At 44.1% G+C, this 26,683-nt stretch overlaps 1 protein-coding gene and 1 long non-coding RNA gene across 7 annotated transcripts in view; one reads left to right on the top strand and one right to left on the bottom strand.

Moving 5' to 3' along the window:
* Positions 1-12,838, bottom strand: part of COL7A1 (collagen type VII alpha 1 chain) — a 121,549-nt gene extending 108,711 nt beyond the window's left edge. For 4 of the 5 annotated variants that reach the window (XM_082209112.1, XM_082209111.1, XM_082209109.1 and 1 more), the window contains exons 1-2: positions 12,731-12,838; positions 851-944 (exon numbers count right to left, since the gene is read on the bottom strand). In XM_082209112.1, coding sequence (XP_082065238.1) covers positions 851-935 — 85 coding nt within the window. In that variant the 5' untranslated portion in view covers positions 936-944; positions 12,731-12,838. Of the gene's footprint in view, positions 1-850; positions 945-12,252; positions 12,383-12,730 lie in introns of those variants that run through there. The other variant, XM_082209113.1, reaches the window with a different exon arrangement.
* LOC309525425 lies at positions 851-22,065 on the top strand. 2 transcript variants are annotated; one of them, XR_014216264.1, is made up of 3 exons: positions 851-936; positions 12,720-13,238; positions 20,953-22,065. It is a non-coding gene; the product is annotated as an uncharacterized lncRNA (long non-coding RNA). The 2 variants fall into 2 exon arrangements; XR_014216265.1 differs by lacking the exon at positions 20,953-22,065 and having other exon boundaries at positions 12,720-14,791.
* The last annotated feature ends 4,618 nt before the right edge of the window (positions 22,066-26,683 follow it).

The raw sequence follows: 26,683 nt of genomic DNA, 5'->3' as shown, positions 1-26,683 counted from the left end.
CACTCTCTCTTGCTGGAATGCAGACTAAGATCCTTTAAAGACTATTTACAGAAATATTGTAAAATTAATGAATGCGAGAAGGATGTTGGATAGAAACTAAGTGGTTTCCAGCTGTAATGCTTTAAGAGATAGGAAAAAAGGTTTACAAAAGGGTAAAAGCTTAATGGTAAGGATTTGCTGAACTAACAAACTGAAGTGGAATACAAAAAAGGGAGGTACGAGGAGGTCCGGGGAAATAAGTGTAAGGAAGATATGTTATGGAAAATCAATGTGTTTTTTAACTGTTTTTATTTTGTATGCTTCTTTTTATTTTTCATTTTTACTGTTATACTTTAAAAACTTTAATAAATATCTTTTTTTAAAAAATAAGATCCTTGGGACAGGACTCTGGCAGGTGTTGTATTCAAAGTAGTGCTAAGGAGAACGTTCCATCAGAACAAAAAATTCTCTTTGCACAACAGAACATTCTCCTACTTTTCCCTTTCCCAAGTGTATTCTGAGGGTTCCTCCAACCTTCTGCAACGGATTTGGGTATGGGGCAGGGTGCACAGGGTTGGAGGAGAGGGGGGGAACCATTGTGCTACTGCTAATCCTTGTGCTTATGCAACCATATAGTTGCATAGCACCCGTGTGAGTTTTTTTTAAAATGTTCTTAGCATGCACAGATGAAGACACAAAGCTGCCTTACATTGAGGTAGACCAGCCCTGGTCTTCTGACTGACAGTGGCCCTAAAGGTCTCTACTGGAGGATTCCCACCCCCCGGCCCAGGCCCTGCTCTTTCAGATGCTGAGCACGTACTCTGAGCTATGGAACCATTCCATAGTGTTACACATGTCACAATCCACCTACCTCTCTCCCTTTTCTGAGCCATAACTTGCGCTGAAGCAAAGAGCGTGGCATGGAGCGCAGTGAGGAACAGCATCTCCCCTCTCATTGTGGGAGTCTGTAAAAGAGAACAAGAGAAAAGATGATGGCTCAGGAGGCAAGAACGTAACATGAGCAGTTGCAAGTTGCTTCAAAATCACGGCAACACCTCACTTGACAGTCCTAGTTCTAGTCATCCACACTGGTATTGGCGACTGCAAGCATGATAAAGACATGACCAGTGCTCAGGGATGATGGGAGCTATAGTACAGCAACATCTAGAGCAGCAGTTCTCAACCTGTAGTTCCCCAGATGCTGTTGGACTACAACTCCCATCATCCCTGAGCTCTGGCCTTGCTAGCTGGGGGTGATGGGAGTTGTAGTTCAACATCTGGGGACCCTCAGGTTGAGAAAGGCTGACCTAGAGGAAGTATGTAGTACCTCAACAAGAGATGACCAAAGAACAGAATGAAAATCCTGGTAAGACATAAAGTGGTACCTTGGGTTACAGACGCTTCAGGTTACAGACTCAACTAACCCAGAAATAGTACCTCAGGTTAAGAACTTTGCTTCAGGATGAGAACAGAAATCGGGTGGCGGCGGCGCGACAGCAGCAAGAGGCCCCATTAGCTAAAGTGGTAACTCAGGTTAAGAGCAGTTTCAGGTTAAGAATGGACCTCCAGAATGAATTAGGTTCTTAACCTGAGGTACCACTGTATAAATAGGAAAGGGCTGACACTGGAGGTGTCAGTTGCACAGAGAATTATCATAGTGCTGCATTCAGCTCCTGCAGTACAATTGCAGCTTGGAAATCCCTAGAAGAGTTTGGATTTGATATCCCGCTTTATCACTACCCGAAGGAGTCTCAAAGCGGCTACCATTCTCCTTTCCCTTCCTCCCCAACAACAAACACTCTGTGAGGTGAGTGGGGCTGAGAGACTTCAGAAAAGTGTGACTAGCCCATGGTCACCCAGCAGCTGCATGTGGAGGAGCGGAGACGCGAACCCGGTTCCCCAGATTACGAGACTACCGCTCTTAACCACTACACCACACTGGCTCCCTACCACCCTACCTCCCGGAAGCCTGTCTCAGTTCCAAGACCATCAATTTCCTGGCCAGCCATGTGCTACTTTGCAGCAATCAAGTACTCCTGGAAGAGTCAGACAAGAGACCTCCTTGTACTTTGTTTTTGCATAGTTAATATTATTAATTGTAAGTGGGATGCCTATGGCAACCCAAGCTCTGCAGCTGAGCTATAACAGGCGTAAGACCAATGAATTAAGATGCCTATTGACATTCTTCAGTGTTGTGGATTATGCCCCATAAACCCTGTCTGCACTATAAATTGAAGTACAGTAGCATCATACCACTTTCAACAGTCATGGCTCCCCCCAAAGAATCCTGGGAAGTGTAGTTCATTAAGGGTGCTGAGAGTCATTAGGAGACTCCCCATTCCTGCCGCAGAGTTACAATTCCCAGGGTTCCATGGGAAAAGGGACTAACTGCAAAACCACTCCGGCAATTGTAGTCCTATGAGGGGAACAGGGAATCTCCTAAGAACTCTCAGCACTGTTAATGAACCACTCTTCCCAGGATTCGGGGGGGGGCTGTTTAAAGTGGCATAATGCTGCTTTAACTGTACTGTGCAGATCAGGCCACAGTCATCATCAGCCTTCAGGCCCAAGATCTGCAAACACACACCTACTATACTGGATTGGATCATTCAAAGAATGTTGCACAAAAGATATCAATCCTCTCTTTTTTTGCAACAGGGTCAATGCATCATAGCTGTTCAGCTGGTTTGGAGCACACTTTGAGAGGGCTTCCCTGTCAAAAAAGAAAGGTAAGCAGCAGAGTCGAATACTTCCCCCCCTTTGAACTACCCTAAGTCTCCTACGAGCCAAGCCAGAACCACGCCTGCTGCTGAGAGCTTTACTCAGTGCTGTGCCTACTATGTGGTTTTACAAGAGTGCAGAAAAATGTAACTTTGGCTGAATGTGCCAACAATCTTAGCTTTCCTTTTTAAAACTGCAAGTTCCCAGCCCTTTTGACTGTAAAGATGCTTTTGACTGTAAAGATGCTCAAGGGAATGTGGGAAACACTTACTGAAATATCAGAAGGTGACTGGACAAAAGTTGCAGTGCTCAGAGGTCAGGGCTTCCATCAAAACCATTTTTTTTTCGCAAGAGGGGAAAAAACAATAGAACAAATTAAGGAGAATAGGATAGATTATGAAAATGTTCATAATTCATACTAGTCACAGAATTCAGCTTTTTTTTAGCACAGAATTTGGTTGCTCAGAATTTAGATGGTCTAAAAAAATTTTTTAAAGCCCTGGTTTTACTGTTCTCATCCTACAGAAGCACCAGAAGGCTAAACTAGTGCCAACATGGGAGATTCAGGCTGCAATCCTGCACACATATTCCTGAAAGTAAATCTCCCTGAACTCAATAGAACTTACTTCTGCATAGGATTACACTGTCAGTCACAGAAGTCCCAATGCAATTTTCCTCTTCTAAAAAATAGCCATGCCCAAATTTGGATTGGAGCTCTGGCAGGAGGAGGAGAAGGAGAAGGAGAGAGATACAGGTACAGTTTGTGTGTCTGTATGTTTTCCCCCTCTGATGCTAACAGCAGCTTTAGGAAGGCAATACATTTGCATTGCATGGTTGGTGCAGGGGCAAAGAGTTAAAACTCCTTCGGAGGCTCCGGAACGACAACGGGGAGCGCGGTGCTGAGAATCGCTACCCAGCCCGCAGGGTGAAGCCGCGTCGCCATTAGTGGAGAGCGCCGATTCCCTTCCTGAATAATCTGGACAAAAAAGACCCGTGAGTAAGATTGAACCTCTATTCGTGTCAAAACTACTTGAAATTAGGCTGAAAACGGGAAAGGCGAAAATTAAGGAAGTCTGCCTTCCCCCGACTGCATGACAATTAAAGCAACGAAAGTTACTGAGCTGCATCCATATGGGATATTGTCTTTAACTGCTTGAATCCGACATTTGGACTTTGACTATCCCCTCTAGCTTGCAGGGCAGAGGGGAGGAATAAGTGATTTTATAAGCTGCATGACCAACTTAAAGGAAAGGGAACTCTCTGCAGCCTTCAACCTGGCACAAACTGCTATTAAAACAAAGGAACACTGAACTGACTTTAGACTCCTGTGAAAGTAACAAAGTGGAAGTCTCATTGCTTATTTGTTACAAAGTTTTGGGACTCTGTGGACACAATATATCAGGGAAGGCTGGGACTCTATCTATCGGGAAAGTGTTGCAATATACATATAGAAGCCTCCCGATAAATTTGCTTTTTAAATACTCTTTGCCTTTGTTTGCGGACATTTTGATTTGCTCCCTCTAGAGGGTAAATTAAAAGTTGCTACGCTTTGGGACAGTGGAATTTTCCTTTAGGAGAAGGCTCTCGTGGGAAACGACCTTGGGATATGAGTGGCCCAGCAGACGAGATAAGCACGAGAGCCAAGACAAGGCAATATCAACAACAGCTACAGCAACACAAGAAAAGAGGCTCGATCTCAGGCATAACCCCTACAGTGACAACAGGACAAGAAAAAGGTACAGCAGTCTCCATGGATGCAGTGTCGCAAGCCCTTCTTAAGATAAACCAGTCTCTGGAGAATCTAACAAAGCAGACGGCTGAAAATACCAAGAAATTGACAGAGAATTCACAGAAATTGACAGATTTAACAACAAGACTTGACCTGAATACAGAATCTATAAACAGGCTTACGCAAGAAAATTCTGCCACACGTCAAATTGCGGAGGAAGCCAGAACTATTGCTGGAGAGACCCAGGAAAAATTAGAACCGATTGCCAGGAAGGTCTATGACCACGACGCAACTCTGGCATTGTGGGAACTACAAAGAAAAGAAAGGAATTTGAAACTACGATCAATTCCAGAGGACGAAGGAGACAATCTTACGGACTTTTTAACGAAAGAGTTTGCTGATTCCTGGGAAGATCTAGAGGAAGACGAATTTAAAATTACAACAGCATTTAGACTGGGCAGAAGACAGAACAGAAAGGCGCCGAGAGACTGCCTGATTACCTTGAGATCGAAGGAGGAAAGAGACAAAATTCTAAGACTGCACTTTGAAAAGGCCTTACAAATTGGGAACTCACCGATACAGATCTTTAAAGACATTCCTAAACATATTTTGGACTTGAGAGCTTCTTATAAGGATTTGGTTTACCTGTTGAAGAAGAACACCATTCTCTTCAGGTGGGAATTTCCACAGGGACTGTCTTTTGACTATAGGGGGAAGAAGGTGAAAATAAAGACGATACAGGATAAAGACAGGTTCCTGCAAAGAAATCAAGAAGATTTACAGAAAGGAACTGTAGACCCAATTGCTGAGCAAAAGAGTGTAATAGACATCCTGAACCTTTCGTTTGGACAGAATCTTCCACCACCAACAGAGGAGGAACAACAATTGGGAGCTGTTGGAGGAATACCAGAAAAATAACAAGATGGCCCTGCAATTCCTTAGCTGGAATTGTAATGGGATGAACAGTCCTTTGAAGAGACGACAAGTATTCCATATTTTGTATAGAGAACAACTGGACTTGATTTGCTTACAGGAAACCCATATAACTAGAGCACACAGGAGACTGCTTATGAATAAAAAATTGGGACAAGAATTTATTTCGTCGGACAAAGTGAAAAAAAGAGGAGTTGTGATTTATGTAAAAGAGAAGTGGGCTCCAAAAATGATGTTCAAAGATGAACAAGGAAGATATTTAGCGGTGGAGATTCAGGTACAAGGAGAAAAATTTTTGATAATTGGGATCTATGCACCAAATGAAGGTAAAGCAGAATTCTTCAAAAAACTCCATGAAACTTTGACGGATTATTTGGAATACAATATGATAATCATGGGAGATATGAATGGTGTAGTCTCTACAAACATGGACAAGACACAAAGACTGACACTTACTAAAGAAGGGAGACTCCCGAAGACTTTCTTCGAAATGACTGAAAATATGGACTTAATAGACATTTGGAGAACAAGGAACCCTCTTGAAAGAGAGGGAACCTTTTTCTCCCATGCAAAGATGACCTGGACCAGAATCGACCAAATATGGGTTACTAGTGGAATGGCTCCGAAGATTAAGAAGGTAGAAATCTGCCCAAAAACCTGTTCCGACCATAACGCCGTGAAGATGGAAATGAAATTTACAACAACTGGTCAGTTTAGATGGAGAATGAATGACACCCTATTCCGAGATAGAGAGATCCACATGAAGGCCCAAAAAACTCTAAAGGACTATTTTGAAATCAATCTAAAGGGCGATGTGGAAAAAAGAGTGATCTGGGACGCAAGTAAAGCTGTGATGCGAGGATTTTTGATTCAACAAAATTCAATAAAGAAGAGAAAACAGAATGAGAAAAAGGAAAAATTTTTGGAAAAGATAAAAGAAGGAGAGAAAAAATTAAGATCAAAACCAAAGTCCCAGGAGATTTTGAGGGAGATTAAGTTGTATCAAACACAATATATGGAATTGATGAACCAAGAGATAGAATGGAAAATAAAGCAAATGAAACAAAAGACATTTGAGTCGGCAGACAAATGTGGTAAACTTCTGGCATGGCAACTTAAGAAAAGACAGAAATTAAATACAGTCACAAGTCTAGAAGTGGATGGAAAAAATATATCTAAACCCAACGAGATAAGAAATTGTTTTGTGAGTTATTTTAAAAAACTTTATTCCCAAGGATTACAAAATGAAGAGGACATAGATAAATTCCTTAATAAATATGGATTACAAAAAATCTCTCATCATAGCAAGGTGGATCTAAACCAGAGAATAACAGAACAAGAGATAGAGGGTGCCATTCAGGACATGCAATTGGGCAAATCTCCAGGGCCAGACGGACTGACTTCCAGATATTACAAATCTTTAAAGGAATGGCTGATACAACCGTTAAAGGAAGTTTGTAACGAGATCTTAGAGGGAAAAAAGGCACCCGAATCGTGGAAAGAAGCATATATCTCACTCATACCAAAGACAGAGACTGAAAAGACTCAACTGAAGAACTACCGCCCAATTTCGTTATTGAATGTGGATTACAAAATTTTTGCAGACATTTTAGCAAAAAGATTTAAAAGAGTATTGATGGAGAAGATTCACAGAGACCAAGCAGGCTTTCTCCCAAAAAGACACCTCTCAGACAATGTTAGGAATATAATAGACATTTTGGAAAAATTAGAGGTGAACATAAATACTAAAGCAGTTTTGATATTTGTGGATGCGGAGAAAGCCTTTGACAATATTTCGTGGAGTTTTATGAAAAAGAATCTTCATGGGATGGGGGTAGGACAAGGATTTGAGAATGGTATGGGTGCAATATATTCCGAACAAAAAGCTAAGTTGATTGTAAATAATGTAATAACTGAGGAACTTAAGATAGAAAAAGGAACACGACAGGGGTGCCCAATTTCCCCATTGCTTTTTATTTCGGTCCTGGAGGTGTTGCTGAACATGATTAGAGATGACCAGCAGGTTAAAGGTGTAAAGGTCGGAACCAAACACTATAAGTTAAGAGCGTTCGCAGATGACCTTGTTTTGACCTTGCAGGAGCCAAACACTAGTACAAAAAGAGTGTTGGAAATAATCCAACAATTTGGACAGGTAGCTGGATTTAAATTGAATAAACAAAAAACTAAAGTCTTAGGGAAAAACCTAACAGATATGGAAAAGAATAAGTTTCAAGAAGAGACAGGTCTGACGGTGGTTAAGAAGGTGAAATATCTAGGGGTTAATTTAACATCTAAAAACTTGAATCTGTATAAGGACAATTATGAAAAATGTTGGTCAGAAATTAAAAAAGATTTAGAAATATGGTCAAATTTGAGATTGTCAATGTTAGGCCGAATTGCAGTGATTAAGATGAATGTACTGCCTAGAATGTTATTTTTATTTCAAACTTTGCAGATTATTGACAAGATGGACTGTTTCAAGAGGTGGCAGAAAGACATTGCGAAATTTGTCTGGCAGGGCAAAAAGCCCAGAATAAAATATAAAATTTTAACAGATGCAAAAGAAAGAGGGGGATTTGCCCTGCCGGACTTAAAATTGTACTATGAAGCAGCAGCATTCTGCTGGCTGAAAGAGTGGATGCTCCTCGAGAATACAGATATCTTGGACTTAGAAGGTTTCAATAATGCATTTGGCTGGCATGCATATCTATGGTATGACAAAATCAAAGTGCATAGTGCCTTTAAAAATCATATTGTAAGGAAAGCGTTGTTTAATGTTTGGATGAGATATAAAGATCTGTTGGAAAACAAAACCCCTAGATGGTTGTCACCCTTAGAGGCTAAGGCCCACAAGAAAGTTAATATGGAGGTCGGATGGCCAAAGTATTGTGAGATCTTAGAACAGGATGGAGAGAAACTGAAATTAAAGAGCCATGAAAAATTAAAACCCAAAGTACAAGATTGGCTCCACTATTATCAAATAATGGAGGTTTTTAAACAAGACAGGAAAATTGGCTTCCAGGTGGAAAAATCAAAACTTGAGACAGAATTGTTAGAACCCAATACTAAGAATTTGTCAAGAATGTATAACTTGCTGTTGAAATGGAATACACAAGACGAAACAGTTAAATCAGTTATGATTAAGTGGGCACAGGACATTGGTCATAATATTATGTCTGCTGACTGGGAAAGGTTGTGGAACACTGGTATTAAATTTACGGCATGTAGTGCTTTAAAGGAAAATGTGATGAAAATGGTCTATAGGTGGTACATGACTCCAGTTAAGCTAGCAAAAATTTACCATTTGCCTGATAACAAATGTTGGAAATGTAAGGAAACTGAAGGTAATTTTTATCATCTTTGGTGGACATGCCCGAAGATTAAGGTTTTCTGGGAGATGATATATAATGAAATGAAAAAGGTATTTAAATATACCTTTCTTAAGAAACCAGAGGCCTTTCTCTTGGGCATTGTCGGCCAACTGGTGCCAAAAAAGGATAGAACTTTTTTCATGTATGCAACAACAGCAGCAAGAATACTGATCGCAAAGTATTGGAAGACACAAGATTTACCCACCTTGGAAGAATGGCAGATGAAAGTGATTGACTATATGACATTGGCGGAAATGACGAGCAGAATTCGTGACCAGGGAAAGGAGACTGCGGAAGAAGACTGGAAGAAATTTAAGATTTATCTTAAGAACTATTATAAACTTGATGAAGTTTAGAATGTCGAGATTTTACAGAGAGAAAGGGTTGCAGTAATATAAGATTAGATTAAGAAAGGAATATGATGAATTAAGATCGGAAAAAACATTTATAAGTTGCTATAAAATTTGGACATGAGGATGCAGAAAGGGGAGGTATGGGGAAGTCCGAGGAAAGAAGTTTATGAAAGGACATTTTGAAATTATATTTGTTTGTTTGTCTGTTTTTCTTTTATGTTTGTTTGTTATAAAAACCCTTGTAAAACCAATAAAAATTTTTATAAAAAAATAAAATAAAACTCCTTCTGCCCCATAGTCCTACTCCAAACTACATGCATCCCAAGCCACTTTTTGGAAAAAAGGAAAGGAAATAACGCCCGGTGATCTATTCATGGAACTGCTCACTCTCGTGCCAAGGGATTAAGCGCCCAAGTATCACACATTTACACATTTGGGGATTCTTTCCATTTTAATACCAGGCATACTCATCAAAGAGGAAGCACCATTGTACACAATGACATATGCATGACTCAAGTAGAGTGCCAGGACTATGTTGTTCTCCTGAGTAATTTTGGGGCCAGCCTCACAGCAAGTTGCATACACATCACTATCCACATGCAACTCTAACTGTGCCGGAGATCACAGTGCCTGCAGTGTCAGGAGATTCACTGCATGCAAACGGCGTATATTACTATCTAAGATGCTTCGTGTGCACACAGAACAGACTGAGCACATACATCTGTGTAGGTGTGACAGAACAGACACAGACATAAGTGTAAAAACTGTGCTTTTCTATGTCTCCCACCCCTTTCATGTCCTGCTCATCCAGAGGAGTCCGTGTTCACCACACATCTTCAGACTAATCCCCTGCAGCCCTTGTGAAAGGCAAACAAAGCTCACAAATGAGTGTCTTTGAATAGCTTTGCAGGAGTTGAGAAAAGATCTCAGCCTTGGGGCAAAAGGTGTGTACAGTACAGACAGTAAAACCTGCCACCCTAGGCACAGCTGCCCAGCCCTTCACAGCACCTCTCTCCTCCAGCTGCTTTTTGCTCCCTGTTTTGTGCTTCTACTCCTAAGTTCCCGGATTTTCTAGTGCCTTGGATTTTCCTTTCCTTTCGCCTCCAAGCTCCCCCTGGGCACATAGTTCATCTGACACTTTACTGTTAAAACAGGTGCCAAGGCATACTTGACTGGAGCAGCTCTGGGTTTTGTGCAAGTTTTTCTGGACCTTGAAAGATGCAAGATCAGTAACCGAAGTGAGCAGAGACTCAGGAATGGGACCCACCCTCTAGATGGAATATGGGGATTCCCCTTTCCACATGAGCAAAACCATGCCAGAAAGTTATTTCAAATCATCAGAGCGTCACTCTGGAGTCCTTCCACTTTCTTTGCCTAACTAACTGCTACTTACTCCAGTCTTCCACTAGAGTCCTGAAAGCAATATGCATGAACAGGTGGGTCACCTTGGCCTAATATTCATAGCCTCAGGAAACCACTTTTGACTTGGCAAGAGCAAGTGCATTCAGTGGACAGCATTGCCATATGATCTCGGATTGAAGTTCCAGCTCAGCCACAAACCACAAGATAAGTCTTGGAAAGTTGCTAACTTTCAGGGTCCTTTCCACAGTAAATGCATGATTGTTTTAGCATTATTGTTCCTTATGTGTTGCAGAGTTATTGCATTTCTGCAGCTTGGATTCTGGTGTTTTTTTTTTGTCACACCACAGGGAAAAATGTAATTTCCACACCACCACCTAAAAAAGTTATTGCATTCATTCTAATTATAGTGAACAAAGCTTCCCTCTACCCTGCAGCATTGGTGTATGGGATGGAGGGTGGAGCCACAGCTCACGGGTGGAGCATGTGGTTGGCATGCAGAAGGTCCCAGGCTCAACCCCTGGCATCTCCAGCTAGTATTACATGATGGGGAAAGACCTCTGCATGCAGAGGCGAAGCAACCTGCTCCAGTACCCGGAGTGGCACGTGTCCCAGGGGGCATGGCACACGTCCCGGGGGTGCTGCCAATTGGGGGTCGGCATTTTGTCAAACCCCCCTCCCCCCGGAATGGTAACCGAGGCGGATCGCCCCCCCCCTCTGAACGCCCTTGTCTGCATGAGACCCTGTGCCTGTAGACAGTACCGGACAACAAATAATCTGGCCTAGCAGAAGTCAGCCTCCTATGTTCCTCTTTCATTTCATGTACTTTTTGCTTTAAAAATGATGATTTCCTTAGTTCTTTGAAGGCTGTTCCCTCTGTTTCCATAGCCAGATGGTACATCTGCACAGATGTTAAAATATGGCTCCCACACCTCTACATCTTATTCATGGATTGGCTATCACTTCATTGCCTTTAATGTGAGGCTTGTAGCAGGAGAATCCCACAAAGGCTGAAATGTGGGTAGCATGTGTTTTGATTGGCTATCTGGGTAAGGCCTCAGCCTCAGTTTCCAATCTGTAAAAGGAGAATAAATGGTGACAGTGTGCCTCAAGCCTTAAAAGGTGTTATACAAATTATGGGCCATGGGAGGGGGGGGAACTTACCATCATAGAATTATAGAATTGGAAGGGACCCCCAAGGGTCATCTAGGACAACCCCCTGCAATCATCCATTTACTCTGCCCTCCCTGCTCCATGGGGGCGAGCTGTCAAAAGGAGAGGCCCAGGGGGCTTAACAGCTGGTTGACAATGCAACTTATTATGGAATTCAGAAGGGACTCCCTGCCTGGAGTGGCCTGAGGGCTGACATTCCTTTGGCTGCATGAGAACATCCACAAGAAGAAGAACAATTATTATTATTATTTTTAGAAGACTATTAACAGCTGGTGTACAGGTGAGGACAAAACCAGACGAGAAGTAGAAGCAGACTGTGAAAGAAAATGGATGAAGAGAGGGCTTCTTCTGAGTTGCCACCACTTATCCTGGGAAGCATTTCAGCCAGAATGCAGAAGGCGAATTGCCTCTGACCACATGCAGAGTGCCTTTTCCTTCCTACTAAGTAACTACCATCAAACCAGCTCCATGCATGTAGGATTGCAGAGAAGTTGCAAAGATGCCAGTTTCTTCAGACCCAGCACCCTCCCATTATAGACACTGGACGTCACTCACTATCAAAACTGAACCTTTCCGTTCAAGGGGACGCGCTTTCCAGTAAGTGCAATTAGGCTGCAATTGTAAACACTCTTACCGAACTCCGCGGGACTTAGGGTCGAGTAAACGCGCTGAGCAGGGAACCTGCGGCCCTCCAGATGTTGACAGACGTCACCTCAGCTCCCATCGGCACCGCCAATGGTCAGGCAAGTGATGGGAGTTTGCAGTCCAGCCACCATCTGGAGGGCCGCGGGATCCTCAGCGCGGGAAGACGGAGGAGGAGGAGGCCCGGCGGGCGCAACACGTGGGAGGAGGAGCGCGCGGACGAAGCCCAGGCAACGCGCGCGCGCACCCCCGAACCAAACCCCGGCGGAGAGGGGCAGCAGGACACCCCGCCGGCACGAGACAGGGAGAGCGCCCGGACGCGGCGGCATCACTTCGCTCCGGAGCCAAAGCTGCTTGCACCACCTGGCTTGCAGAGCCACAGAAAGGAAGAAAGAAAAAGCAGCAGCAGCGGCTGCTCTTCTTGCACCGCTTGCTGGGGAATCCGCTCCCCCTCGAAAGGCGGGAGTTACCTGCTGCTGCTGGTGGTGGTGCCGCCGCCGCCGCTTGTGAGCATAATCTGCCAACTCCCGTTGCAACGCTGCAGTTCCTCCTTCAGCGGGAGCCCGCCTGAGCGCTTTCCGCGATGCACATCGGAGAGACAAGGAAACCAAGCGGCTCTCCACAGGCAGCCGAAAGGAAATCTGGACGGAGTCCCAGCGGCGCTGTTGCCAAGGGGGGCGGGGGGCGCGAAGGGGCTGTGTGTGCGGAGGGTCCGCCCCTCCTTCTGGCTGCTGCCGCCGCCGCTCCGGCCTTCTTGCTCTCCCGGAGTCCCTTAAGTCCAAGCACTCCCCGGCTGGCTGTCGGAAAATGGGGAGCGGGCGAAGAGCCGGCGGGCCGCCCCTCCCGTCAGCCCCTCCTCCGACCCTCTCAGGTGGAAGAGGCGGCTTCTCTTCTCGCGTGTCAGGCGGCTGGGAGTGGAGCTGGCGAGGCCACACCCAAGAGCTTCCCCCTTGATGTGGGGCTGCCTTCTCTTCTTTGGTAAGGATTTGATTTATTGATTTATTTTCATCGCCTCTTAAGTTTTTCCTCTTGCTCCAAGAGCAAATCGAATCGGGAAGGGACAGCAACTTGTAAGATGTACTGCTACACACACACAATACTTCCCAAAGTTCTATTACGAAATTAAAAGACGCCTGCTTCTTGGGAGAAAAGCAATGACAAACCTACACAGCATTTTAAAAAGCAGAGACATCGCCTTGCCAACAAAGGTCCGTATAGTTAAAGCCATGGTTTTCCCAGTAGTGAGGTATGGAAGTGAGAGCTGGACCATCAAGAAGGCTGATCGCCAAAGAATTGATGCTTTTGAATTATAGTGCTGGAGGAGACTCTTGAGAGTCCCATGGACTGCAAGAAGATCAAACCTCTCCATTCTTAAGGAAATCAGCCCTGAGTGCTCACTGGAAGGACAGATCCTGAAGCTGAGGCTCCAATACTTGGGCCACCTCATGAGAAGAGAAGACTCCCTGGAAAAGACCTTGATGTTGGGAAAGATTGAGGGCACAAGGAGAAGGGGACAACAGAGGACGAGATGGTTGGATAGTGTTCTTGAAGCTACCAGCATGAGTTTGATCAAACTGCAGGAAGCAGTGGAGGACAGGAGTGCCTGGCGTGCTCTGGTCCATGGGGTCACGAAGAGTCGGACACGACTAAAGGACTAAACAACAACAACAAGTACAGATATCAACAATCCAGGGGAATAGGCTATAATTATTTCAGTTTCACAAAGGAGGGGGATAACGGTAGTGAGCTGCTTTGGAAGGCCATGCATGCAGGTCCCAGCAAAGGCAAGACTAGCACTCGGGACCTTGAGATGCACACCTAGCTCTTTGCATATCAGACCACTCTGCCTTTCTGTGTACACGTCAGGTTTAACTTTGCAGTGGGGAAACTCAGGTGTAGGATAAACCCCTTGTTCCCAGCCACAACACGAGACCTTTGGACCAGGTTTTCTGTAACAAGCAAGGTATGTGCTTCTGGAAATCATGATTCTTGTCATGAAAGTTATTTTTCCCTATGTGCAAAAGGAGCAAATTATCACAACAGTGCATTAGTACCTTATTAGTAGCCAACATGCAAATCAAATTGGATGACCAGCAACAAGGGGATTTCCTTTCTGCTTTCACCCCTGAACCTTTGACACGGGATAGAGATCATTGAATGGGTTCTGATGCAGATAGTGGCTTCAGCATCCAACCTAGTTTTTCTCCTTCATTTGCTGGTTTCCATCTGCTGCTTTTAACATCAACCTGGTGCTCTCAGGGCATTTAGGACTAGAACTCTCATCAGCCCGGTGAAGAGTTCTGGAGAATTTGAATGCTGGTGCTGCGGAACCAAAGGAAAGTATTGCTCAACTGTGGATTTGAGAGTGTTGTGCTTAATTCACAGGCTTCTAGATTCTGGGATCCAGTGTTGTAAAACGACTGAAGTGGCGTGATCTCTTTCAAATCATAAATGAGCAACAAGTGTTATCTGTAACTTGATGTTTGCATTGCTTTGATGGGTTCCCTTAATACACTGTGTAGAAAATGTAATGAATTTGAGTTGGACAGTGGAGAGAATCGCCCAACCCCTTCAGAGTCTTTTTAAGGGATTCTCTCCTTTTTCTAAAACAACAGAAAGATCTTTATCACATTCTAGTGGTTTTTACCTAAACAAATTCAATGAATAGAATGACCTTATTTCCTGCCATGTATGCAAAATCACTTTCATGTTATTCATTCATCTGAAATAACTATCTCTCGGTTCCATGCACATGATCGCTTTCTTGTATGAAGACCCTCATTTTACCTATAATGTAAATGCACTTACCTAGATGTGCAGTTCTAGCCCCACCCCCGCCCCTGCCACCTTTAAGCATCAAGCAACCCTACTTTGGGCCAACATCACTCCCACTCCCACTTTTGATTTTCACAGGTCAAGCTTAGAACAGCAAGAGCTCTTTTAAGTCTTACTGGGACACAACACAAATATTTAAGGTTTGTTGATTCTATAGAGGCAGGGCACCCCAAACTGTTTATCTCATCTCCATTCATCATCCCTTCAACAACAGTTTAAGGTACAGACTGGGGTGGGTCAGGGTAAAGGAAAACATCTGCACAGAAGTAAAAATCACAAAATGCACTCTCTAATTTTCACTTGGATTTTTAATCTAAGCACTTTCTGGCATGCCAGGAAAACGTCTCAGAATTTTCTAAGCATCTTTATCACATACACAGCCCAACAAGACAACGACAAGAATCCACCAACAGCATACGAATCAATATGGCTAACCTGATACAAAAGCACCCATCCACACCCACTCACACATGTATATTTTGGGGGACTCACGAATCACCAACCCACCCTTGGCACTATTGGTGTATAAGATGCCCCCTAATCTTTAACATTGTTTTTTAGGGGGAAAACTTAGTCTTATACATGGAAAAATACAGTATCTTAGTTCCAGCAAAGAATGTGTCCATTGCTCCTTGGCTGGCAATTGCAAGTTAATGCACATGGTTATAATCTTTTTTTGCTAATTTACCCCTTATCCTTTCCTCTGGCATCTCTTTGCTTATCACAAACAGGTTCACCATGAGTGAAAGTGAGATTCATAATTTCCCCCAGTGGGTGAGAGAGTGGTGACCAAACAGAACCTGAGAGGCTACAATGGGTTTAGAAATATTTATGTTGAATGCATCAGCAGAAGACCTCTGAATGTATTTTGGTTTATAAAAGACATAATCATACTAATATCAAAGAGAAATAAACAGCACACTATACATAAATAAATCTTGGCAGAAGGAAAAAAAATCTAAGAAATAATAAAGTGCCAATTACATGTAAAGATTACCATATGCAAGATTAAAATTAACTATGCCTATCTCAGTGTAAAAATATTATAAGAAGCAATGGAATGTTAAAACAAAGTTTTCTTCTCTGTGTGTGTTCCAAAAAAGATGTGAATTGACATCAGAAAAAAACTGTTTTTGTGAAATAGAGCTGAATCTAAGATTGAGCCCAGAGAAGAAATGTAAACTCCCTGTTCCCTAACACATCAAAAATATTTTACTGATTGTTGATTGCTTCCTTTGCTCACAACTAAATTTTGTTTCATATTAGTAAATGAGTAAAACCTGCTGAAACAGTTTTCAATTGTTTTAGGCATCGACATGATCCCAAGTCTTCCTGGGCTCCAGGAAGACTCACAAAATTCACTTAGTGTTGCTAGCCACATGGATTAACATATCTTGCATCTTCTTCACATTGGTGTGTTGTCTTAGCTCGCCTAAGACCTTGTCAGCATTTCCATTTTTTGCACTTCAGACAGAAAAAAACCTCATTTGTGCCCTCAAGGCAGACATTCAAGCCTACTTCAGATAATGCAAAGAACCGTCCAAACTTTAATCTTCTAGAGTCAATAGTACACCAGGATTGTGACCAGCTAGTATCTCGAGCTGCAGCTTCCTAGGGAACAGGCAGTTCCATTAGGTCCTTTTGACCTTGTATCATAGCCAGATTTGGAAGGGGGGGTGTTTTTGAAAGAGCTATTGCTTGCACTGAAAATGGTCATATAAATTGCCATGTTGTGTGACTCATCGCCACTGCTCACATTGGCATCAGTTATGCAAACCAGCCATGCAGAACTCTGGCAGGTCTGCACAACTTCTGATCCTGCAAGTCGAACACAAGCCCCCAGCCACATGCGGCAGCACCAGCTTATCAAGCACATGGCCTGCCATCATGCGTGGCTGGTAGGCTCCATTCAGTTTGGTGGGACAGAAGTCAAGGGACATATCCAGGGTGACAACCCATGCAGGTCTCTGCTCTAAGGCAGTGTTTCCCAACCGGTGTTCCGCGGCACACTAGTGTGCCGTGAGACACCGGCTGGTGTGCCGTGGGAGGGAGGCGGGCGAGTCGGGCGGCGAGAGGCGACGGCGGCGAGGATCCGCGTCGAGCCGGGGGCGGCTCCGCGGTGGTGGTGCCGAGCGGCGGGGCAGCGCGCGCAAAAGGGAGGAGCGCGAGACAGCGGAGGAGGAGGAGGCCGGCATGTCCGGGCAGCAGCAGCAACAGCAGCAGCAGCAACTCCCGGCGACGGCTCCTCCTCCGCCCGCTATCGCCGCCACCACCACAACAGCCGCCGCCGCCTCAGCTGCCGCCGTCCCTCAGTCCCTCGCTCTGCTGCCTCCTCCCACCCTGGCAAGGGGAAGGGAAAAAACGTTCACTTTTGTGCGTCCCTCCCGGCGTGACGCTGCGCGCTGACGTCACGGGACGGGGCTTTAATGGTGGTGTGCCGCGAGATTTTTTTCCGGTAAACAGGTGTGCCGTTGCCCAAAAACGTTTGGGAAACACTGCAGAGTGTCAACACTTAGAGCAGAGTATTTGCTTCACGTGCCAAAGGTCTCAGATTCAATCCCTGGCATCTCCAGGTAGGGCCGGGACTGGGAGAGAACACTGTATGAAACACTGGAGAGCTGATACCAATCAGTATAGGTCAGGCATGGCCCAACCTTTGGCCCTCCAGATGTTTTACACTACAATTCCCATCATCCCTGACCGCTGGTCCTGTTAGCTAGGGATCATGGGAGTTGTAGGCCAAAACATCTGGAGGGCCACAGGTTGGGGATGCCTGGTATAGACAATACTGAGATAGATGGGCTAATGCTCTGACAGCTTCCTATGATCCCAGCAGGACAGATGTTTGTCCTGGAAGCCATGAGGAGGAGGAACATTTCAGCTCATGGTGGTGGAGGACAGCACTCCTCCCTCCTTTCCTCTACCTATAGGCAAGCCTAACACAGTACAACCAGCAGAGGGTGTAAGGGCTTGCACTCAGTAGCCTGACCTTAACCTTCATTAGGCTTAACCTTAGCCTTCATTGTAAAGAAGGCAACCTTAATACTGCTACTTCCTGCCACAGAGAACTATCATTCAGAGTCTTTCTAAACAATCCTCTCTTTTTTTGTATGATAGCTGCATGGCTTTGATGCATTTGCTACATAATCCAGGTGTTCCCCCTCCCAATATGTGAATATGCATATTTGTTTTTACCTGGAAAAGGGTATTATTCCACCATTTCACTGGTGTTTTCACCAGTCAGCAGAATTTTGAAAGATCTGTAATGATAAAAGAGAAATTGGGGCTGCTTAGTGATCCAGGTGTGGGGGGGGGGGGAGAGAGAGAGAGAGAGAGAAAGAAAGAAAGAAGCTTTCTGGAAATGTTTCACAAAGGCAAAATGGTGGCTTGGGCTTAGGAAGGGAGGAGGAAATATCCATGTCACTTTGGCTTTTTAATAAAACCAACCCTGAAGTCAGAAACCTGCCCACTTGCAATGTGCCATGTGTATTGATGGTGCTTTATTAATAACAGTGAGAAACCATCCTTTTAACTTTCTTGGCCATGCGCACAAAAGGTTAAGATGTGTTAAGAAGTAATTGTGCTGCATTGGTGGTCATTTAAAGTGGATTAATGGTAAGCTCCTTAACATTATCTGGAATCCACTACCAGACTTGCAAAAGTATTTACATTTTCAACTTGTTCAGAATTTATTATGAATGAAATGTGTACTCCAATCCACTTTAGTGACTTTGAATATGAAAGCAAGAGATGGTAGAATTTTTCCAAATGCATCGCCATGCAGCATAAATAATGTTATCCTATGGATGTGCAGGAACAGTGCTTATCGCTTTTCCAAGAGTGGCATTTCACCAGACAGAGCTGTTCCATCATGGATACCCAAAGTATAAATGAAATTGGTTGTGAACATAGATATAGCTGAACTGATGAGAGTTCTTTCTTCCATCATTTGCTCTTGTCTGGATAAGTATGAGAATAGAATGCACACCAGGGGTGTGGAACCTGTGGCTCTCCAGGTGATGTTAAATTCGCAGCATGACCAATGCTAAGGGAAGACAGGAGTTGGAGTCCAACAATATTGGGGGGGGGGCACAGGTTCTCCATCCCTGTTCTAAAGAAGCAAGATGATATGGACAAAAGAGAACTGAGCTCAGTTGTTCTGCCACATCCTGGTTCCCATGCATTTGTAAGGGTATCTGGGGAACTTTAGCATGCCCAGCTTAAAGTATGGCAAAAGTTGAGACACCAGAGACAAAGAAAATGTCCTTAGTCAACGAATGCTGGGGAAAATGGCTCCAGAGTTAAATTAAGAGGTTGTCCAGGAGCTAACCACCAGAAAGAAAACAAACAGGAAGACATGGGGATTTGCAGACTGCTCCATTTCCAGCGTGGCCTGAGAGAAGAGAATGTTCACAAAGAGAAGGAAACAAGAAGTTGGCCTTCCTCTCCATTTTCCTCTAATGCAAGAATTAAGAAAAACTTGGTTGCACAATAATAACAGGGCAGAGAGAAGTTCTTGCAAGACTGGCAAATTGGAATGCATTGCAGTGAATAAGCTATGGTAAAAACCAACCATTAAAACATCAGTGCCATTGGGGTGTCGAGAACCCTATGCTATTAATTATCTCAAATTCTGCATCTAGGAAACCCAACCTATGTTGTTAGAATGCATCGTGTTAAGGCTGGCAATTTTGTCATAGTGTGTCTAAGTGGCATGCTCATACTTTATTATTTTTATTTATTAAAGGGTAAGGTGGCTCAAGATATTTCACTGGGGAAAGAGGGCTGTACCATAAAAGGGGGACAATAGTGCAACATCCCGCCCACCCTTAAGAACATATCCTGGTACCTCATTAGTTTTTGCTTGCATAGGACTATCATCATCTTTTTTTTCCTCTGAAGGAGGATAATGTTCCACAGGCTCACACACTTACAATAACTTTCAGCTTCCTTCACATAGTTTGCCAGCCTGCATACACAGTACACACACACTTCTGAGCTCTGTAATGGAAACAACCTCCTCGCCTTCCTCTGACCGGTCATCCAAACTGAAACAGCCTCCTGCTCAGAAGTGTAATTAACAAAGGAAGGGCAGCCTGTCCCAATTAAATGAGGGAAGTTCATTAAAAAAAAGAATGGATGGGACTGCCAAGAGTTTGGGATCTGGCCTCAGGCCTAGAGTATACGGAGTGGCTGGAGTGTACGGTTCTTTGAGAGCAAATTTATCTGAAGGCATCAGCTGGGATCTTGACACAAATGAGTTTTCTTCATATCTGCCTCTCTCGTCAGACCAACTCTGCTTTTTTCAGATGGCTACCACTACAATAAATTGAGAAGCAAGCAACAGGGACTTATCCCAACAACACAACGCTGGACTGAAGACCCCCCCCCCGCCCAGATGTCCTTTTTATTAGGCATGCATGATTACAGTGGTACCTCTGGTTATGTACTTAATTCATTCCAGAGGTCTGTTCTTAACCTGAAACTGTTCTTAACCTGAAGCAACACTTTAGCTAATGGGACCTCCTGGTGCGCCGCCGAAGCCACGCGATTTCTGTTTTCATCCTGAAGAAAAGTTCTTAACCCGAGGTACTATTTCTGGGTTAGCGGAGTCTGTAACCTGAAGCGTATGTAACCTGAAGCGTATGTAACCCGAGGTACCACTGTATTTGTGCTCACGATGCCATCAGGGCAGTTATATGAGATCCCACTTTCAATACTGCTTGCAGCTGCAAAAGTTTTGGGGATGTCACGCTGCTTCATTTCCCATCAGCGTTATGTCCTATAATGCTGCTTAATTCCTGTTACTTTTCATGTGACAAATGTTCTGATTTATTTTTATCCCACTTTTGTTTAGCTATAGATCCTCCGGACAACAATAATGTGGTAGCACTGGGGAAGCATTGCAGAACAACTAATAAAGCAGAATAAAACCGCCACAAATGCACCATTTGTGTGTCCAGAACATCTTGCAGAATGCACCCACAATAAGACACCAGTCTGGAGGTCCCCTAAATGTGGATGTGTCTTCAAGTATAGCTGTTGGGGAAATGCAGTTGGAAAAGTCTTTAATCTTGGTGAGGGATTAGATCCTGGGTGGAACGTATTCCATATCTATGTTCTGTTTCAGAAAAAAGAATCCAAACAGAGCTTCACTCAGTTGGGGCTCAGATCCAAGGCTGTCCAGAGCAGGCAATGTACTCTGATATGTGTGTCTATGATTACAGCCTTCACTTGTCTTGTAGACTTGAACCCAGGACTTTGCTACTAGGAAATAATACAACTGAATAAAATAATGAAAACATGGCTAGTTGTGAATGGTTCACTATTCACATTCCACACAACAATCTGGTCTAGCCTTTTAAAAGTGGTTTTTATTGTAAAAAAACATAGTTGTACTGTGGTCAGGAGAAACACCCAAACTAATACCTGTTGTGCTGCTACCTGAGCATCACCTTGTTCTGGAAATTAGTAGAACACAGAATTAAATTTGTCCTGGATACATTTGTATGCCTTACTATCAGTCATCTCCTACCATGGTTTCTTCAAACACTTGTGGTTTTTTAGGGCCATAATTGTGGGCAGAAGACTGCTGTTGCAACATTGGAGAGCTGCTTATGCCTTGCATATGGAGGCTTGGACTGAGAATCTTGATTTAGTAAAGGAATAGACCATATAACTTCTGAGAGGCAGGAAGCAAGGGCCAAATTTCATAGTATCTGGTCAGATTTCTTGGAACTTTGTGAAACGTGTGTAACACATAGATGTGCCCTCTTCCTTAGCTCCCCTCTTAAGTCTTAAGTATGGTTATCTTTTAAAGGACTGCAGTGTTTAATTAGTAAATTACTTAAAAAAAACAACTGTTAGTGACTAAAAAGGTACCTTCAATTAATAAAGCAACAGATCTTTTAAAACATACCTCATTTAATGCAAGTACTCATAAAAATTCAGATGGCACCATCTTAAAGGAACTGGTCTTTTCTCTTGCATTTTGTCTCTTCTAAGATGATGACATTTGCACAGCATCTAAAAACAAATTATGCTTCTTACTTCAGAATAATTGGTGTGTTTTTTTAATGCACATGACAATTTATGCAAATTTAATTGATAGGTTATAAATCAACTAAAAGCCATACAATTAAAAACTCGTGAACTCATTGCTCTGGCTTTTCTGGTTGTCACACTTTGATTATGTGGGAAACAATGGACGGAAGCTTAATTTTGGGTGTTGTTTTTTTAAAGACTTCTGTATTTTTCTTATGTGAACAAACACTTTCATGTACCAAAACATAGGAGTAGCCCCCAGTCCATGAAAGCACTGCCATTTTTGAACAGATAGTGCCCTCAGCTGATCAGTTCCAACTGGGGCACCAGAAGCTCAGAAATGTCACATTCCCACTCCACATCTCTGGGGGAAATGTGCAATATTGTGAGAAAACCCTGCCAGTCTCAACATGCTAACATAATAATACTTTTTTTTTTTAAGGGGCATTGTGAAATTGGTAAAGTTATTAGCTTAGTTTTTCACTGGACCAAAAAGAGAGACAGAAGGATGCGTCATTGGCATTTGCGAAACTGAAAGGACTTCCCTTCCACCTTGTCAGTTTCAAGATTAGAGAAAGGGATGGTGGTGAGGAAAATTGCAGTGGTATAGGTGGGTGGGCGGGCAGATAAAAGAGGAGAGAGAGGAGGTCCACACTATCAGACGTTGACCAGCCACATCATGATAGGGTTGCCCCTGAGTCCAGTCACAGAGCAGTATGGGCCAGCGCCATCCAGAGTAGGCAATGGTGCTCATGTATTTCAATGAGTATTGGTGGTGGTGGCATTTAAAGAGACAAAACTTGAATGCTGGTCATGAACACTTGAGTGCACAGTGAGGTTTCCTAAAGTGACATGCGATTTTGGCTTTAAGTGGGGGGGGAGGTGGAGGGAAAGGCTGGGCTTTCAAGAAAAGAAAAATGAAAGTGACCTCACTGTTGCAAATTTCCTTTTTTTAAGGAACAGCAAACAATTCCTTCAATCCTGGCTGTTTTCAATCCATCAAATGCTTCATCTCTCACATACCTGTGCTTAGAAAGGAATCCTCCATCCCAGCCCCAGGCAGAATGACTGCCTTCTATTGAGAGAGCTCACCAGGTGTGAATAAGATACAAGCCCTTCGCCTCCCATTCTAATTAATACATAAGCCAGGAAGAAAAGATCGGGGTTGGGGGGTGGTGAGTGGGTGTCATTCTAAATAAGCCCTCCAGTCATCCCCCCACCAAGAGGAAATGCATTTTCTCTCAGGAACTTCTTTAAGACAGGAACTTCAGGAATCTGAGGCTGCAGGCACCACACAGACATCACTTTGTTGTCTCTATGGACACAGCAGTGATGTGGAGACACAGACAGCAGTATAACTCAAGAAAGGGGATGCTGAGGATCACAGGTGGTGACCACCTGTCCCAGTGGAAACCCAATGGGGACACAAATGCCTAGGGACACATTTCAAGGCCACCCCGTTGCCAATTCTACCCTTAAATCAGCGCCATGCTAGGCAAAGGACATGTGTCCAGCGTATTCTTTTATTACTTACCCCACATGGGTGGTCTCTATTATATTTTTATTCCGACAGGAAACACCAAGAGAGTCTTGGCAGGAATCCTCTTTGGGGAAGGGCCATAGCTCAGTGGCAGAGCATCTGTTTTCACACAGAAGGTCCCATGTTAAATTCCCGGCATCTCCAGGAAGGGTTGAGGAAGTCTCAAACACTGGAGAGCCACTGTGTAGACAATGCTGAAGTAGATGGTCCATTGGTCTGACTTGGCAACTTCCTATGTTCCTATATTTCTAACCTTGTGGATAGGGTGGCCTAATTGCCATGGCTGCATTAAAATGGCATTTAGAGTTATGAACGATCCTTTATTCTTGCATTCCTCTTCTTCTAAGAATACTGGATGAGCTGCAAGCTGTGACTCTCCTGACTGAGCCTGCCTTTGACAGTTAGCCATGCATTTCAGTCTCCTTTGTCCTTGTCCTAGCTAAGCAGTGCTGAAACTGGAGCAGAGCCAATGATGGAAACGAGGAATTAAACATCTAATATCAAAATTGCACTCATGATAATGCTGTGGCTGGAGAAGAAGAGGCAAGGAGAGAGACGAGAGAAAGTGGTTTAAGAGAAAAGAAGGGCAGGGTCAAGCAAATAAGAGGAGATGGAGATGGGAGAGTGGAAAGAAATTGGAAGCAGGATTCATTTTCTGCAAAACTAATCTGGTGGTTGAGCCAAGAAGGAAATTAATTTCCCTGCGGAAGTGCCAGATGAGAAGGATACCGGATCATTTGAGTTTTGGGTGCTGGACAGTCACCAGATAATAGGGGAGAATAACTATTCTCCATCTCGACTGGCCACTTACTTGCCCCTTCCCACTGCCTAAGGCTCACAGTTGTAGAACAGGTGTTTTCCAGAGGAAGAAAAGGTGTTTGGTGACCTTTCCTCTGTGATAGTGGTAGGGAGAAGCTCTGCCAAGAAAAGCCTTCATTGCTTAATCTTCAGCTTTAGGGACTCAAGCAGTAGACTGTGTTCCCCACACAACCAAACGGGGTGGGGGTGGAGCATCAGAACTTGGAAGCTCCACTACAGATAGTTGCCCAGAGCGATTCACATGCTGTGCATCTTACTAGTTAGCACTCCATAACCACAGCCTACAGTGCTACTGGGTCTTAGGGAAGTTTTTAATGTTTGAAGTTTTATTCTGTTTTTAATGTTCTGCTGAAAGCCACCCAGAGTAGCTGGAGAAACCCAGCCAGATGGGCGAGGTAGAAATAAATTATTATTATTATTATTATTATTATTATTATTATTATTATTATTACTACTACTACTACTACTACTACTACTACTACTATCATTATTGTTATTATGAGCCCACGTGCTAAATCCCTTTCCCCAGAGCCCTCCCCAGAAATGAGACATGACAACAATGTATGGGTTTAAATTTGGCCACAACTTTATTTAATTTCAGGGGAGCCTGTGCCAAAGAGCATCTGCCCTTTTGCTGGCCCTCACCCCACCCCCAGCAGGCAGCCCATAGGCCTGCTGAGATGGGGGTGGAGCGATGGCCCCCTGTAGCAAGGTAGGTGGCTCCCAGTCCCAGGAAGCCCGCATGGTGTTGCAAACCCCGCCCACCTTTTGGAAGGGGTGATCGGACATTATTATTGCATTCATGGGCAGAAGATGTAGCACACTGTCCTGCCGAATGGTCAAGTGACAAATATTTTGCTTCGGTAAAATCGCATCATCACATGTGAGTGGCCACAGAGAGCAGTTTAGGGAAATGTGAAGCAAAACCAGTTCACATAACCATTTCACAGCTTTTTCAGGGTTGTTGTTGTTTTAAAAAAGTTGGAATTAGTAAGACTTGGCTGAACATTTCTGTGGCTTACCAGTTCTCTCAGATTGCTTCGGTGCTAGCTCTTTCTCCCAGAATGGGCATATTTCATTCACTCATGTTTATTTTTCCAGAGAATCTAGGCAACATCAGAGGCGTAGCTGGGGCAGCGGGGTACATTGGGTGCCACATCGTGGGGGTGGCACTTACTGCGGGGCCTGCAGCGCACCCAAGCGAAGTGTCTCTCCTGGGAGTGACGTGGTGGCTCAGGCACCTGCAGGCTCCACACTGCTCAAAAACGACAGCGTGGGGCTTGTGACTGCCTGCCGCCTCTCCCTCAGCCACCCTACAGCCGAGGGGGAAGCGGCAGGTGGACTCCACAGAGGCTCCACACAGCATGCTATTTCCCAGATTGCCCCACCCCCCAAGGGTGGCTCGCCCTGCCCCCAGGCACAGGGTATGTGCACCGCCCTGGGCGCCCTAGCAGTTGGCTATGCCACTGGGCAACATCCTTGCCATCCTATTGCATTCCAGTGGATGATATTCAACTAAATTTTACTCAAGAGTAGACCCATTGAAATTGATGGCCCTTACATAGTCATGTTCATTCATCTTAATGGGTCTACTCCAAGTAAAACATAACAGAATGCCACCCAAAGTCTTCTGTGTTGCCCTCTCTTCCCCCTTCAGATTTGATTTGTGGTGATTCTTAAAATGTAGCTGCACTTCCTGTCTGCTGTGCCTAGTGTGGACTGGCAAAACATTACAGTGGTACCTCGGGTTAAGTATTTAATTCGTTCCAGAGGTCCGTTCTTAACCTGAAACTGTTCTAACCTGAAGCACCACTTTAGCTAATGGGGCCTCCCGCTGCCACCGCACTACGGGAGCACGATTTCTGTGCCCATCCTGAAGCAAAGTTCTTAACCTGAGGTACTATTTCTGGGTTAGTGGAGTTTGGAATCTGAAGCGTATGTAACCTGAGGTACCACTGTACTGAGGCATCTCCCCTGGCCCTTTAGTTAGTTGCTTCCCACATGGTTGCTTTCTTTTTAACATGACTTCTGCTTTTTGGCTTCTGCCCCTTTAATTAGTTCCCTAACCCTTTTCTTCCATGAAATTCCTTAATTGGAGCTTACTTAGTTTCTACCCTCTGCCTAGGGGCAAGGGTGCTTTAATTGCTGGTTTCCTTATTTTGCAGCCAAAATTGTTTATCCGTTT

Source organism: Podarcis vaucheri, assembly GCF_965113315.1.
Source record: "Podarcis vaucheri genome assembly, chromosome: 2".
Lineage (NCBI taxonomy): Eukaryota > Metazoa > Chordata > Lepidosauria > Squamata > Lacertidae > Podarcis > Podarcis vaucheri.
This window is presented reverse-complemented; position numbering and strand designations above follow the sequence as displayed.